At 37.5% G+C, this 11,713-nt stretch overlaps 1 protein-coding gene and 1 long non-coding RNA gene across 4 annotated transcripts in view; one reads left to right on the top strand and one right to left on the bottom strand.

Annotated features, from left to right (window-relative positions):
• Positions 1 to 5,899, bottom strand: part of LOC128589167 (uncharacterized) — a 37,340-nt gene extending 31,441 nt beyond the window's left edge. Inside the window, exon 1 of the long non-coding RNA XR_008380859.1 lies at positions 5,750 to 5,899. This is a non-coding gene — a long non-coding RNA (uncharacterized LOC128589167). The remainder of the gene's footprint in view (positions 1 to 5,749) is intronic.
• Positions 1 to 8,387, top strand: part of USP3 (ubiquitin specific peptidase 3) — a 105,197-nt gene extending 96,810 nt beyond the window's left edge. For all 3 annotated transcript variants that reach the window (XM_053596074.1, XM_053596073.1, XM_053596075.1), the window contains 4 exons: positions 5,142 to 5,260; positions 5,641 to 5,754; positions 5,907 to 5,974; positions 7,609 to 8,387. In XM_053596074.1, the coding sequence (XP_053452049.1) occupies positions 5,142 to 5,260; positions 5,641 to 5,754; positions 5,907 to 5,974; positions 7,609 to 7,774 (467 nt within the window). In that variant the 3' untranslated portion in view covers positions 7,775 to 8,387. The remainder of the gene's footprint in view (positions 1 to 5,141; positions 5,261 to 5,640; positions 5,755 to 5,906; positions 5,975 to 7,608) is intronic.
• Positions 8,388 to 11,713: the final 3,326 nt, after the last annotated feature.

The following is an 11,713-nucleotide window of genomic DNA, read 5'->3' on the forward strand; positions in this document are numbered from 1 at the left end:
AGTGTTGGATAGATCCTCCAATAAGAAACTAAGCAAAGAAATTTTAGACTTAACCATTCAACAATTGGATTTAACAGACATCTATAGAACATTTCATCCTACACTGAATATGGGTGGCGCCTGTGGCTCAAAGGAGTAGGGCGTTGGCCCCATATACCAGAGGTGGTGGGTTCAAACCCAGTCCTGGCCAAAAACTGAGAAAAAAAACCAAACAACTAAATACACATTTTTCTCATCAGTCCATGGAACATCCTCCAAAACTGATCACATGTTAGGTCACAAGTCTAACCTCAGCAAATTTAAAAGAATAGAAATACCTTGTATCTTCTCAGACCATTATGGAATAAAAGTTGAACTCAGTAACAACAGGAATCTGCATACACATACAAAAACATGGAATAAATAACCTTATGCTGAATGATAGCTGGGTCATAGATGAGATTAAGAAGGAAATTAACAAATTTTCGGAACAAAACAACAATGAAGACATGAATTACCAAAACCTCTGGGATACTGCAAAGGCAGTCCTAAGAGGAAAATTCATAGCATTGCAAGCCTTCCTCAAGAGAACGGAAAGAGAGGAAGTTAACTTAATGGGACATCTCAAGCAACTGGAAAAGGAAGAACATTCCAATCCCAAACCCAGCAGAAGAAAAGAACCAAAATTAGAGCAGAATTAAATGAAATTGAAAACAAAAGGATTATACAGCAGATCAATAAATCAATAAGTTGGCTTTTTGAAAAGGTCATAAAATAGATAAAACTTTAGCAAACCTAACCAGGAATAAAAGAATAAAATCTCTAATTTCATCAATCAGAAATGACAAAGACTAAATAACAACAGATTCCTCAGAAATTCAAAAAATCCTTAATGAATATTACAAGAAATTCTATTCTCAGAAATACAAAAATCTGAAGGAAATAGACCAATACTTGGAAGCATGCCACCTTCTTAGACTTAGCCAGAATGAAGTGGAAATGTTGAACAGGCCTATATCAAGTTCTGAAATAGTATCAACTATACAAAATCTCCCCAAAAAGAAAAGTCCGGGACCAGATGGGTTCACAGGAGAATTCTACCAAACCTTTAAAGAGGAACTAATACCTATATTACTTAACCTTTTCCAAAATATAGAAAAAGAAGGGATACTACCCAACACATTCTATGGAGCAAACATTACCTTGATCCTCAAACCAGGAAAAGACCCAATAAGAATAAATTATAGACCAATATCTCTAATGAGTATCATTGTCAATGCAGAAATATTCAATAAGATCCTAGCAAACAGAATCCAGCAACACATCAAACAAATTATATACCATGACCAAGTGGGTTTTATTCCAGGGTCTCAAGGCTGGTTCAATATACATAAATCTATAAATACAATTCTTCACATAAACAAAGACCATATGATTCTCTCAATTGATGCAGAAAAAGCTTTTGATATCCAGCATCCTTTCATGATCAGAACACTTAAGAAAATAGGCATAGAAGGGACATTTCTTAAACTGATAGAGGCCATCTACAGCAAACCCACAGCCAATATCATATTGAATGGAGTTAAATTGAAATCATTTCCACTCAGATCAGGAACCAGGCAGGTTGCCCATTGTCTCCACTGCTTTTTAACATTGTAATGGAAGTCTTAGCCATCACAATCTGGCAAGAAAAGGCAATCAACAGTATCTATATAGGGTCAGAGGAGATCAAACTTCACAGATGGTAAGACAGTATATCTGGAAAACCCCAGAGATTGAACTACAAAACTCTTAGAAGTGATCAAGGAATACAGCAGTATCTCAGGTTACACAATCAATTAACTCACAAATCTGTAGCCTTTATATATACCAACAATAGTCAAGCTGAAAAAACTGTCAAGGACTCTCTTCCTTTTACAGTAGTGCCAAAGATGAAATATTTGGGAGTTTACCCAACAAAGGATGTGAAAGATCTCTATAAAGAGAACTATGAAACTCTTAAGAAATAGCTGAGAAAAATCAACATTGTTAAAATGTCCATACTACCCAAAGCAATATACAGTTGTAATGCAATCCCTGTTAAAGCTCCACTGTCATACTTTAAAGATCTCAAACAAATAATACTTCATTTTATATGGAATCAAAGAAAACCTTGAATAGCCAATACTCAGAAATAAAAACAAAGCAGGAGGAATCATGCTACCAGACCTCAGACTATACCATAAATTGATAGTGATCAAAACAGCATGGTACTTACACAAAAACAGAGAGGTAGATGTATGGAACAGAATAGAGAACCAAGAGATGAGCCCAGCTATTTACCATCATTTGATCTTTGATAAGCCAATCAAAAACATTCAGTGTGGAAAAGACTCCCTATTTAACAAATGTGCTGGGTGAACTGGCTGGCAACCTGTAGAAGACTGAAGTTGGACCCACACCTTTCACCATTAAGAAAGACTCACTAAATAAAACATTTAAACTTAAGACATGAAAGTATAAAAAGAAAGTGCAGGGAGAACACTTGAAGAAATTGACCTGGGAGAATATTTTATGAGGAAGGACCCCCCACCCCCCGGCAATTAAAGCAACACCAAAAATACATTACATCATTTGAATTTTCTCTTGTGTTATCTTCTAAGAGTTTTGATAGCTTTGTATTTTATTTTGAGGTCTTTGATTCATTTTGACTTAATTTTTGTGAAGGTAGGAGTGTATCTGGATTTTTTTTTTTTTGCATGTGACTATTTAGTTCTAGCGCCATTTGTTGCAAGGTCTATCCTTTCTCCATTGTCAGTTGCCAGTATATGGGTCTATTTCTGGGCTCTCTATTCTGGTCTATCTATCTGTTCTTTCTTTTGTGAGTACCACAGTCTTGAATTTGGGTAGTATCAGTCTTCCAACTTTGTTCTTCTCCTTGAATGTTGTATTGGCTATTCTTGGTCTTTTGCTTTTCCGTATTTATTTTGTTAATATCCACAAAATAACTTGCCAGGATTTTGGTTGGGATTGTATTGAATCTATAGATTAATCTGGGAAGAACTAACATCTTAATACTGAATCTTCCTATTCCACTTATTTGTCTTTTAAAATTTCTTTTAGCAATGCTTTGTAGTTTTCTGATAAAGTTTAACTTAAAAAAAATCTTCAGGAGTTTCTACATATAGGATCATGCCACCTGTGAACAGAAATAATTTACTTTTTCCATCCATTTTAGATGCCTTTTCTCTTTTCTTGTTCAATTGTTGTAGCTGAAACTTCTAATGCCCTGGTTCTTCCAGTACTGGACAGAATTCATTTCTTGCCCTGAGTAGTTGGTATGTAGACATTCATATTTTTTCTCCCCCCCCCCCTTTTTTTTTGAGACAGAATTTCACTTAGTTGCCCTTGGTAGAGTGCCATGGCATCGTAACTCACAGCCACCTCAAACTCCTGAGCTCAAGTGATCCTCTTGCCTCAGCCTCCCGAGTAGCTGGGACTACAGGCGCCCGCCATGATGCCCATTTTAGAGATGGGGTCTTGCTCTTGCTCAGGCTGGTCTCCAACCTGTGAGCTCAAGCAGTCCACCTGCCTTGGCCTTCCAGAGTGCTAGGATTATAGACGTGAGCCACCTTGCTTGGCTATTCATATGTTTTCTACAGAATGACCTATATTTTATATAAATTTCTGAATGTGAAGGGCCAGAGAGGGACAGGTGAGGTGGCTCACACCTGTAATCCCAGCACTCTGGGAGCTGGGAGGCTGAGGCGGGAGGATTGCCTGAGCTCATTGGTTCGAGACCAGCCTGAGCCAGAGTGAGAGACCCCATCTTTAAAAATAGTTGGGCATTGTGGCAGGTGCCTGTAGTCCCACTACTTGGGAGGCTGAGGCAAGAGGATCACTTGAGTCTAAGAGTTTGAGGTTGCTGTGAGCTATGATGCTACAGCACTCTACCAAGGATGACAAAGTGAGACTCTGTCTCATAAAAAAGGCCAGAGAGTAAGTCAGTCAGTCTGGTAAGTTTTTAGGAACCACAGCTTTAAGCAAAATGACATATAGTAGGTCTTTGAATAACATTGTTTCCTTTAATGTTGTTTTAGTAAAATGTTGATGAGAAAACTTAAGGTTAGGGTTTTCAGTAACTTAAAATCAGTTTTCAAGGACCTGTCCACCACATTAAGTGAGGAAGTGGTGTATTTTAGGCTTTGCAAGTATAATACATAGAGTTCTGTGCCTCAATGACTCAGCTATGGTAGTGTAAAAGTAGCCAAACAATATTTACAAAACCAGGTGGCTGGCTGGTTTGATTTAGGGCTATAGTTTACTAAAATCCAGATTATACAATTAAATTTTTCTTTTTTTTTTTTTTTTGAGAGAGAGTGTGTCTCACTTTGTCATCCCTGGTAGAGTACAGTGGCATCATAGCTCACAGCAACCTTAAACTTCTGGGCTCAAGCAATTCTCTAGCCTCCGCCTCCCAAGTAGCTGGGACTATAGGTGCCTGCTACAATGCCTGGCTATTTTTAGAGACAGGGTTCTCACTCTGGCTAAGGCTGGTGTCAAACCTGTGAGCTCAGGCAATCTACCCGCCTCAGCCTCCCAGAATGCTAGGATTACAGGTGTGTCCTACTGTGCCTGGCCACAATTAAATCTTTAAAAGAAAAATACTCAAATTTTTATCTAGGGGACTGGGAGTAGAGAGTCTGGGCAAAGGATTCTTTGGAGGTTTATTAGCCAATAAGATTGATAGCATTACCTTCTGAAACCTATGTTTATTTGTAAATAAGAGTGAAATGTTTAATCTAAATCTGACTTTTTATGATTATGCAGTTGGTGCTTTGTCCTCTATAACAACATATTAAGAGAAAACTGCCATTAAAACTTTTATTTCATCCAGAAAACATTTTTATCAGAATTATCCAGGTTAGTTTTTCACAAAATGAGCATCCATCATTGACTGATCATCACCAGATACCAGGCGTGATTCCAAGTTCTTTACACACATTATTCCTCATGGAGTTTTTCAAAGTAGGTATTATATTTTGTGTGCAGTTTAAAATTGAGAAAAGTTGACTTTTCTAAGGTCATACACCTGGGTCATTCAGAGTAACAGTCTTTTTTTCTATAGTACATTGATTCTATAAAAGACATCTTGTTTTAATGCTGCCAAAATTTGTTTTTAGATTGTCTTCGCAGTTTTACCGACTTAGAAGAACTTGATGAGACAGAGTTATATATGTGCCATAAATGCAAAAAGAAACAAAAGTCCACAAAAAAATTCTGGATTCAAAAACTACCCAAGGTAAGTGTTGAATTTCAAGTTATGATGAGGTTTCTTTTTTTTTTATTGTTAAATCATAGCTGTGTACATTAGTGCAACCAAGGGGTACAATGTGCTGGTTTCATATACAATCTGAATATGATGAGGTTTCAAGGGGTAAATTCTTGGCTGATGAGAAAGTTCGTAACTTTAGATCATGTATATGAACTGTATATTTGTCTCTAGGGTTTTCAGTAAAAGCTAAAACTTTTGAGAATGCATAAGGGAAGCATGGAAGAAAGCAATATCAAGGATCAAAAGAAAAACTGAAAGGGCGCCTAAAATATTTCAGAGACCTTAAAGTATTAAACTTTGAAAGGTAAATTGTGTTCATAGTCTTTTTCTTTATCTCTGCCATCCAGGTGCTATGCTTACATTTGAAAAGATTTCATTGGACAGCATATTTAAGAAACAAAGTTGATACATATGTAGAATTTCCACTGAGGGGCCTAGACATGAAATGCTACTTACTAGAGGTAAGACGATTTTCTTTTTAGCATGGTAAAAAGATGGCTCTTCAATAAAATTAAGTCTTCAGAGGGTAGAGGTCATCAAGGTAGGAAATACTGATGTCATTGAGCACTCTTCCTAACTCAGTCCTGGGGATGCCTTCTCCCTTGTTCTATAGCCTGAGAACAGCGGTCCGGAGAACTGCCTGTATGACCTCGCTGCTGTGGTGGTGCACCATGGTTCTGGGTGAGTATGTAGCAGGCTTCCTGTGGTTGGGGATACCTGGTGGCCAACACAATGAAGACCTACAATTTTGTACAACGTTTTAATAGTTCACCCTGAACTCCCCCCAGAATGATTAGTTGTGAAGCTTTAGAAGGTATAAATGCAGAATGGAGGATGGTTCATGTGAACCTAGCCATAGAACCCAATGTATTTTGTCCACAAAATCCTGAATCATCTTTACTCCGTAAATATTTCCTTCAAGTGAAATTTAATGGGGGGAAAATGGGAACTATTTGGAATAACTTCATGCCATTTACATTAAAGATTTATTTTTCATTTTGTTGAATAACATTCTTGATTATTTTTTCACCTGAAAGTTTTTATTAGGGGCATATACCTTCTGATTTCTGGTCAGTTGGAGGCTATTGTACTATCCATGTTTAAAATCCTTTTCCCTTAGAACTCTGTAGACATTGACTTTACCACTTACCTAGTGTTATAAATGGTTAAGTCCAGAACAAGTCTGATTGATAGGCAACCTGATTTTATTTTTCTCTGTGGAAGTTGTAAGATCCTCTTGTCTTTGGACTTAAGAAATATTATCAGATGTATTCCTATTTGGTCACTGGTAGGGACTCTTTCAGAAATATTTATACTGTATGTTCAACTCCATTTTCTATTTCTTCTGGAACCCTTGTTAAATGTATGGTGAATTTCCTGGATCTGTCTCCCACATCTTAACTACTCTTTAATGACAAAAAGTAGTCATTTAATGACATAGCAAACTGCTATGGACTATTTTTCCAAATTAGTAATTTGGGTTTCAGCTGTATCCAAATCAAAGATTAGTTCCACCATAAAATTTCTTTGTAGCAATCAAATTTTTCTGAGAACTTTTTCACAACTTATTCCTGTAGTGTCTTCTGGAAACTTTAGTTTTCTGTGTTAAATTCCTTAGGGTTAAATGATTTACTTATTCTTCCTGGAGCTTCTCTTTCATGCTACTTCTTCTCAATTTGATTTTTGGTTGTTTATTCAGAATCATAGTAAGAATGAGATTGATCATTATTGGTAAATAAGGCTTTTTTTCCTAGCTGTTATGAAGCTCTCTGTTCTACCTACTGACCTTTCTCTTAACTGGGAGGGCTAACTCTAGGGCTCCATCTACGAGAGGTGCAGCCTGCTGACGGGAAAAGCCTGATGACCAAGGTATCAGGGAAAGTGCTTCCTTGGAGGCAGATTTCTTTTTTAAGTTTAGTTTCTTCCCCAAGACTCTGATGGAAAACTGATTTCTCTTGTTTGTACAAGCCTTATTAACTTATGCTTGTTAGGTTGAGAGCCTCATCTCTGGTTTCTCCATTAATTCAGTGCTATCTGCTTTAGCTGTTCTAACCAACACTCAATTTCTGGTCAGTTGATGTTATTCTTTCCTGTTTTTTTTTTTTTGTTGTTGTTGTTGTTTTTTTAGTGTCAGTATGCTCTTTGTCCTTTTGACGGGTAAAGGACAAGGAAGGTAAAATACATGAGCTCAATCAACCATCTTAAACTAAAAGTCTCTAGGATTTATTAATTATAGTACTTAAATTATATGGTTATTCAGACTCTTTTGTGATTTCTGCAGTCTTTTTCTTTGATCTTTCACCTTTTCTTTACAGGGTTGGTTCTGGACATTACACTGCATATGCAACTCACGAAGGCCGCTGGTTCCATTTCAATGACAGTACTGTAACACTGACTGATGAAGAGACCGTGGTGAAGGCAAAGGCCTACATTCTTTTTTATGTGGAACGCCAGGCCAAAGCTGGATCAGATAAACTTTAATACCTCCTTTAAATCATCATTCATCAACTATACTGGACAAACATTTCCAATTTTCCACAAATACTTGATCCAAGATTTAATTTCATTATGCACTTTTCAGTTTCCTATTTTGGGTTTAGTTTTATCAATGGTAGTGACTTATTGAACATGGGCACCAACTAATTTTGTTGTTGTTCTACCAGAAAACCTCAGCAGACATTTTGATTTGCTGCTTTAGTTGTAATAATTCAATTTTTATATGTAGTTTCAAGAACTTAGTTCTGTTTGACTTTTTTATATTAATGTTTTCAGTTCTCACATTGAGGCACATTTACATCAATGCTTTTGTTACTCTCACATGCTGACAGCAAGATACGTTCCTGAGTATGAAGAGTGACACAATTGCCTGCTGCCTTTCCCCAGCTCTAATGGAGATCAGGTTGACTCTAAATCAAGGATCGTGTGCTCATGTAATTTGTGGCCCACAAGATTTCACAGCGACCGCTAAGTAATCATTCTTTTGCCTGTTAAAGATAACTAAGAGGGCATCATTAAGTAGACCAGGAAATTGCTGCTCTTGGTGTCTCAAGGCTGCTGTGTATCAGCACTAAGTAAACCTGTTAGTTCACTTGTACTTACACTGCAAATAAAAGAATTACTTTTTGTTTTGTTTATGGGGAAGACAGGATGAGAGTACAGAGAAGTCCAAATAAGATGAAATACATTTAGTATTTAAAAAATTCTATGATCCGATACATGGTATATGTCTCACCTAGTAAAACAAGACCATAGCTTCTGCTTGCTTTTTTGAATCCCTATCCAATTCCCCCTTTAGTTGTAGCACTGGAAATAACTGCATGTCCACTTTAGACTTGCTTCTCGTTTGGCTATCAGGCTGAGATGCAAACCTCTAGAGTTGATTTTGAATGTTACCTACACTTCAGGTATCACTGTGGGGGTCTACCTCCATAGAAGGAAATTAAGAGTTTTTGCTACTTTGGGTTTTAACAACTCTCATTGGCCTATCCTGATAGCAAAGCAAGTTGAAGATACATTTGAGTAAATAGAGATTTTAATTTTTGAATTTTGTAGTCCCTGTTTTTAGGTACAAGCACTAGATAGCACTATTAAGTTTGGGTTCTTTTATTGTTTTGAGACAGTCCTGCTCTGTTCCCCAGGCTAAAGTGTAGTGGCACCATCATAGCTCACTGAAACCTCAAACCTCTGGGCTCAAGGGATCCTCTTGCTTTAGCCTCCCAAGTAGCTGGGACTACAGGCATGTACCACCATGCCTGCCTAATTTTTTCTTTTTTCTATTCTTAGTAGAGACAAGAGGGCTGGCTCTTGCTCAGGCTGGTCTGGACCTTCTGAGCTCAAGCAACCCACCTACCTTGGCCTGCCATAGTGTTACGATTACAGGCATGAGCCACTGTGCCTGGCCCACTATTTAGATTTAACTTAAACTGAAATGTGGAACCAGAATATCATTTAAAGAAGTCATGTAATTTCTACAGGTGTTTTAAGCCAGTTCTTTGATTTTGGGGATAGTAGTGGCATTATTTGCAAATTATTTGGTGTAATCAGGAGCTCAAAATAGATGGGACTGGTAGGACTGTGCTCTGTTTTCATGTTCATCTCTTGTCTAACATTATTTTCCTTCTCAACTCTCTAGAATGGACAAATTATTCTCTCATATTAAGCCAACAAACCAGACTTTTTGGTAATCTTTTTTCTATTAAAAGAAACAATAGTCAAGACTGTTTAAGAAAAAATATATGAATGTAAAAGAAATTATAATAGTGTTCCTCCTGCATCAGGTATTTGAAGTTACAGGAGCAGATGTGGCTCCTTTAGTATTAGCTGTCCATATCCTTAATCTTAGAACAGAATACATCTACTAAACACTTTAACATGGCATGGAGCAAACTGAAAGTATGTATAAAATGCATGTCATCTAATACGATGGCCACTTGCCCCATATGGTCATTTAAATTAGAAACATGGCTCCTCAGTCATACTAGCTACAGTGCAGGTCTAGGACATGCCCAACAATGCGTAGAAGCCCCTTGGACAATGCTGGTCTAAATTTTCACTCCAGAGAATAAAGCTTTGCCATCACATTTAGGTTTGAGAGTCTAGAAGATAATTAAGAAGGAAATGTGGACCTAAAATAGTTTATAATGGTAAACTACATTAGGTTGAACTTAGATGAAATTGTGGTGACTGGTTTTGATCTACAAAAAATGACAGTTTCATGTGATTTAATCTAATATACCTCAAGTACATTAACATAGCTAAATGAACCTGAAATCTGAGTCTCCTTTGATCCTGCTAAGTATCTCCTATGAATCCAGGCTCTTTTGCTTAGAAGGTTGACAGCTGTAACTTCTAATGTTTGCACTTATCTTTTGTTTCTCTGAATGGGCAGCTGTTATAACTTAATAGGTCTTAGGTCTTTTTTTAACCAAGTTGATGTTGGTTAAAAAAAATTAAAAAAGCTTTTTATGCCAAACAGAACTTAGCAACATACTGGACTACTTTGTTGAGAAAAGTGGTCTTTAGACAGGCAACACTGTTGGCTTAAGAGATGAACACATCTGTTTGAATTTTTGTAGTGTTTCTATTGCTTTATTTTACTTAAGCAGAAATGTATGAATAGTATCATGAAGACGCCTTAGAAAGTGACTGGATCCATTTGAATTGTGCACTTGAACACCAGTGATGTAAATGTGCCTACCTGTATTTTAATTTTTTAACTGTGTAGCTTTATCACACCTATTTTAAAAACTGATCTTTTTGTGCTCTTCAGGGCTTTTCCCTTGTGCCGTGTTGTCTCCAGCATGTACGTGGCTTCTCACTCAGAGAGCTTCTGCTGAGGCAAAGCCATGGCTCCTTGGAACAAGAAAACTTTCTCAGAAGTCCTCCCACACAGGTGGGTGATAGAAACCGTTTGTGGCAACACAAATCTTTCTCCATGGTGGAGAAACTTTGCTTATCCACTGTATTCTACTCAGTGTATAGTGAAGACAAATGTAATAGAATTAAATCAGTAAAGTGTACTGGCTCTGGTTAAGTGTTGAATGTGTATCTCACCTGTGGAACCTACTGGACAGTGTGGTTTCTTTGGTTGGGGACATACTTTTTTCTTAAAGCCAGACTCTCCTTCATTGGTTTAGTGTACATAGTCTATTTAGATATGCTTATCACACATTAATCTCTACCATCCTCTAAACTCTGTTAGTGGCCTCTTCACTCAGGCCCTGGAAAAGCTCATGGGCAAAGCCCATTTCTGCAGCCAGGGTGTGATCCCAGGTGACTAAGTTGTAGCCATAGAAGTGCACCCACAGCACAGGAAGGGGTCATCTGTAGTCTGGGGTCTTTGCATCTATCTCATCACTGGGTGCAGCACCTTCCCCTCAGGTATGAGTGCATTGGACTGCAGACTGCCTTCCACAAATATTGGTCATGTTGTGATGTAATCATTCACCATTAAAATCTAGTTTGTGTGATGCCAAGAGGATTGTTTAAATTGTGCAAATGACTAAGTTTTAATCACATCCCTTTTCTGCTTCACCAACCTGAACTGTTGAAAAAATATCATTAAAGGCCTGTTCTCTTTCCTTTTGACTATTATTTCTGCACACTTTTCAATAGAGCCAAATTATGATAAGGACTAAGAACCTTACCAGTCAACACGTAGGAAGTTCTTTTAGAATGCCCGTGATTTGGAACTACTTGTATTCCTTGGCCAGAATGGACCTGTACCAGCAAGGTGATGGCTGGAAGGAGATTCTTCAGTGCCTGCAGTCAAGTGCCTGAATTCTCACTCTCCCTTGCTCAGTGAAACCATCTTTAGTCCCTCCTTACTACTATTGATCTTACAAAAATGCCTATTCCCTTCCTTTAAGATAAGACTCTATGCTGAGGACCCAGTTTTGGGGCTCTGAGCAAATGATCTTT

Source organism: Nycticebus coucang, chromosome 6, assembly GCF_027406575.1.
Source record: "Nycticebus coucang isolate mNycCou1 chromosome 6, mNycCou1.pri, whole genome shotgun sequence".
Lineage (NCBI taxonomy): Eukaryota > Metazoa > Chordata > Mammalia > Primates > Lorisidae > Nycticebus > Nycticebus coucang.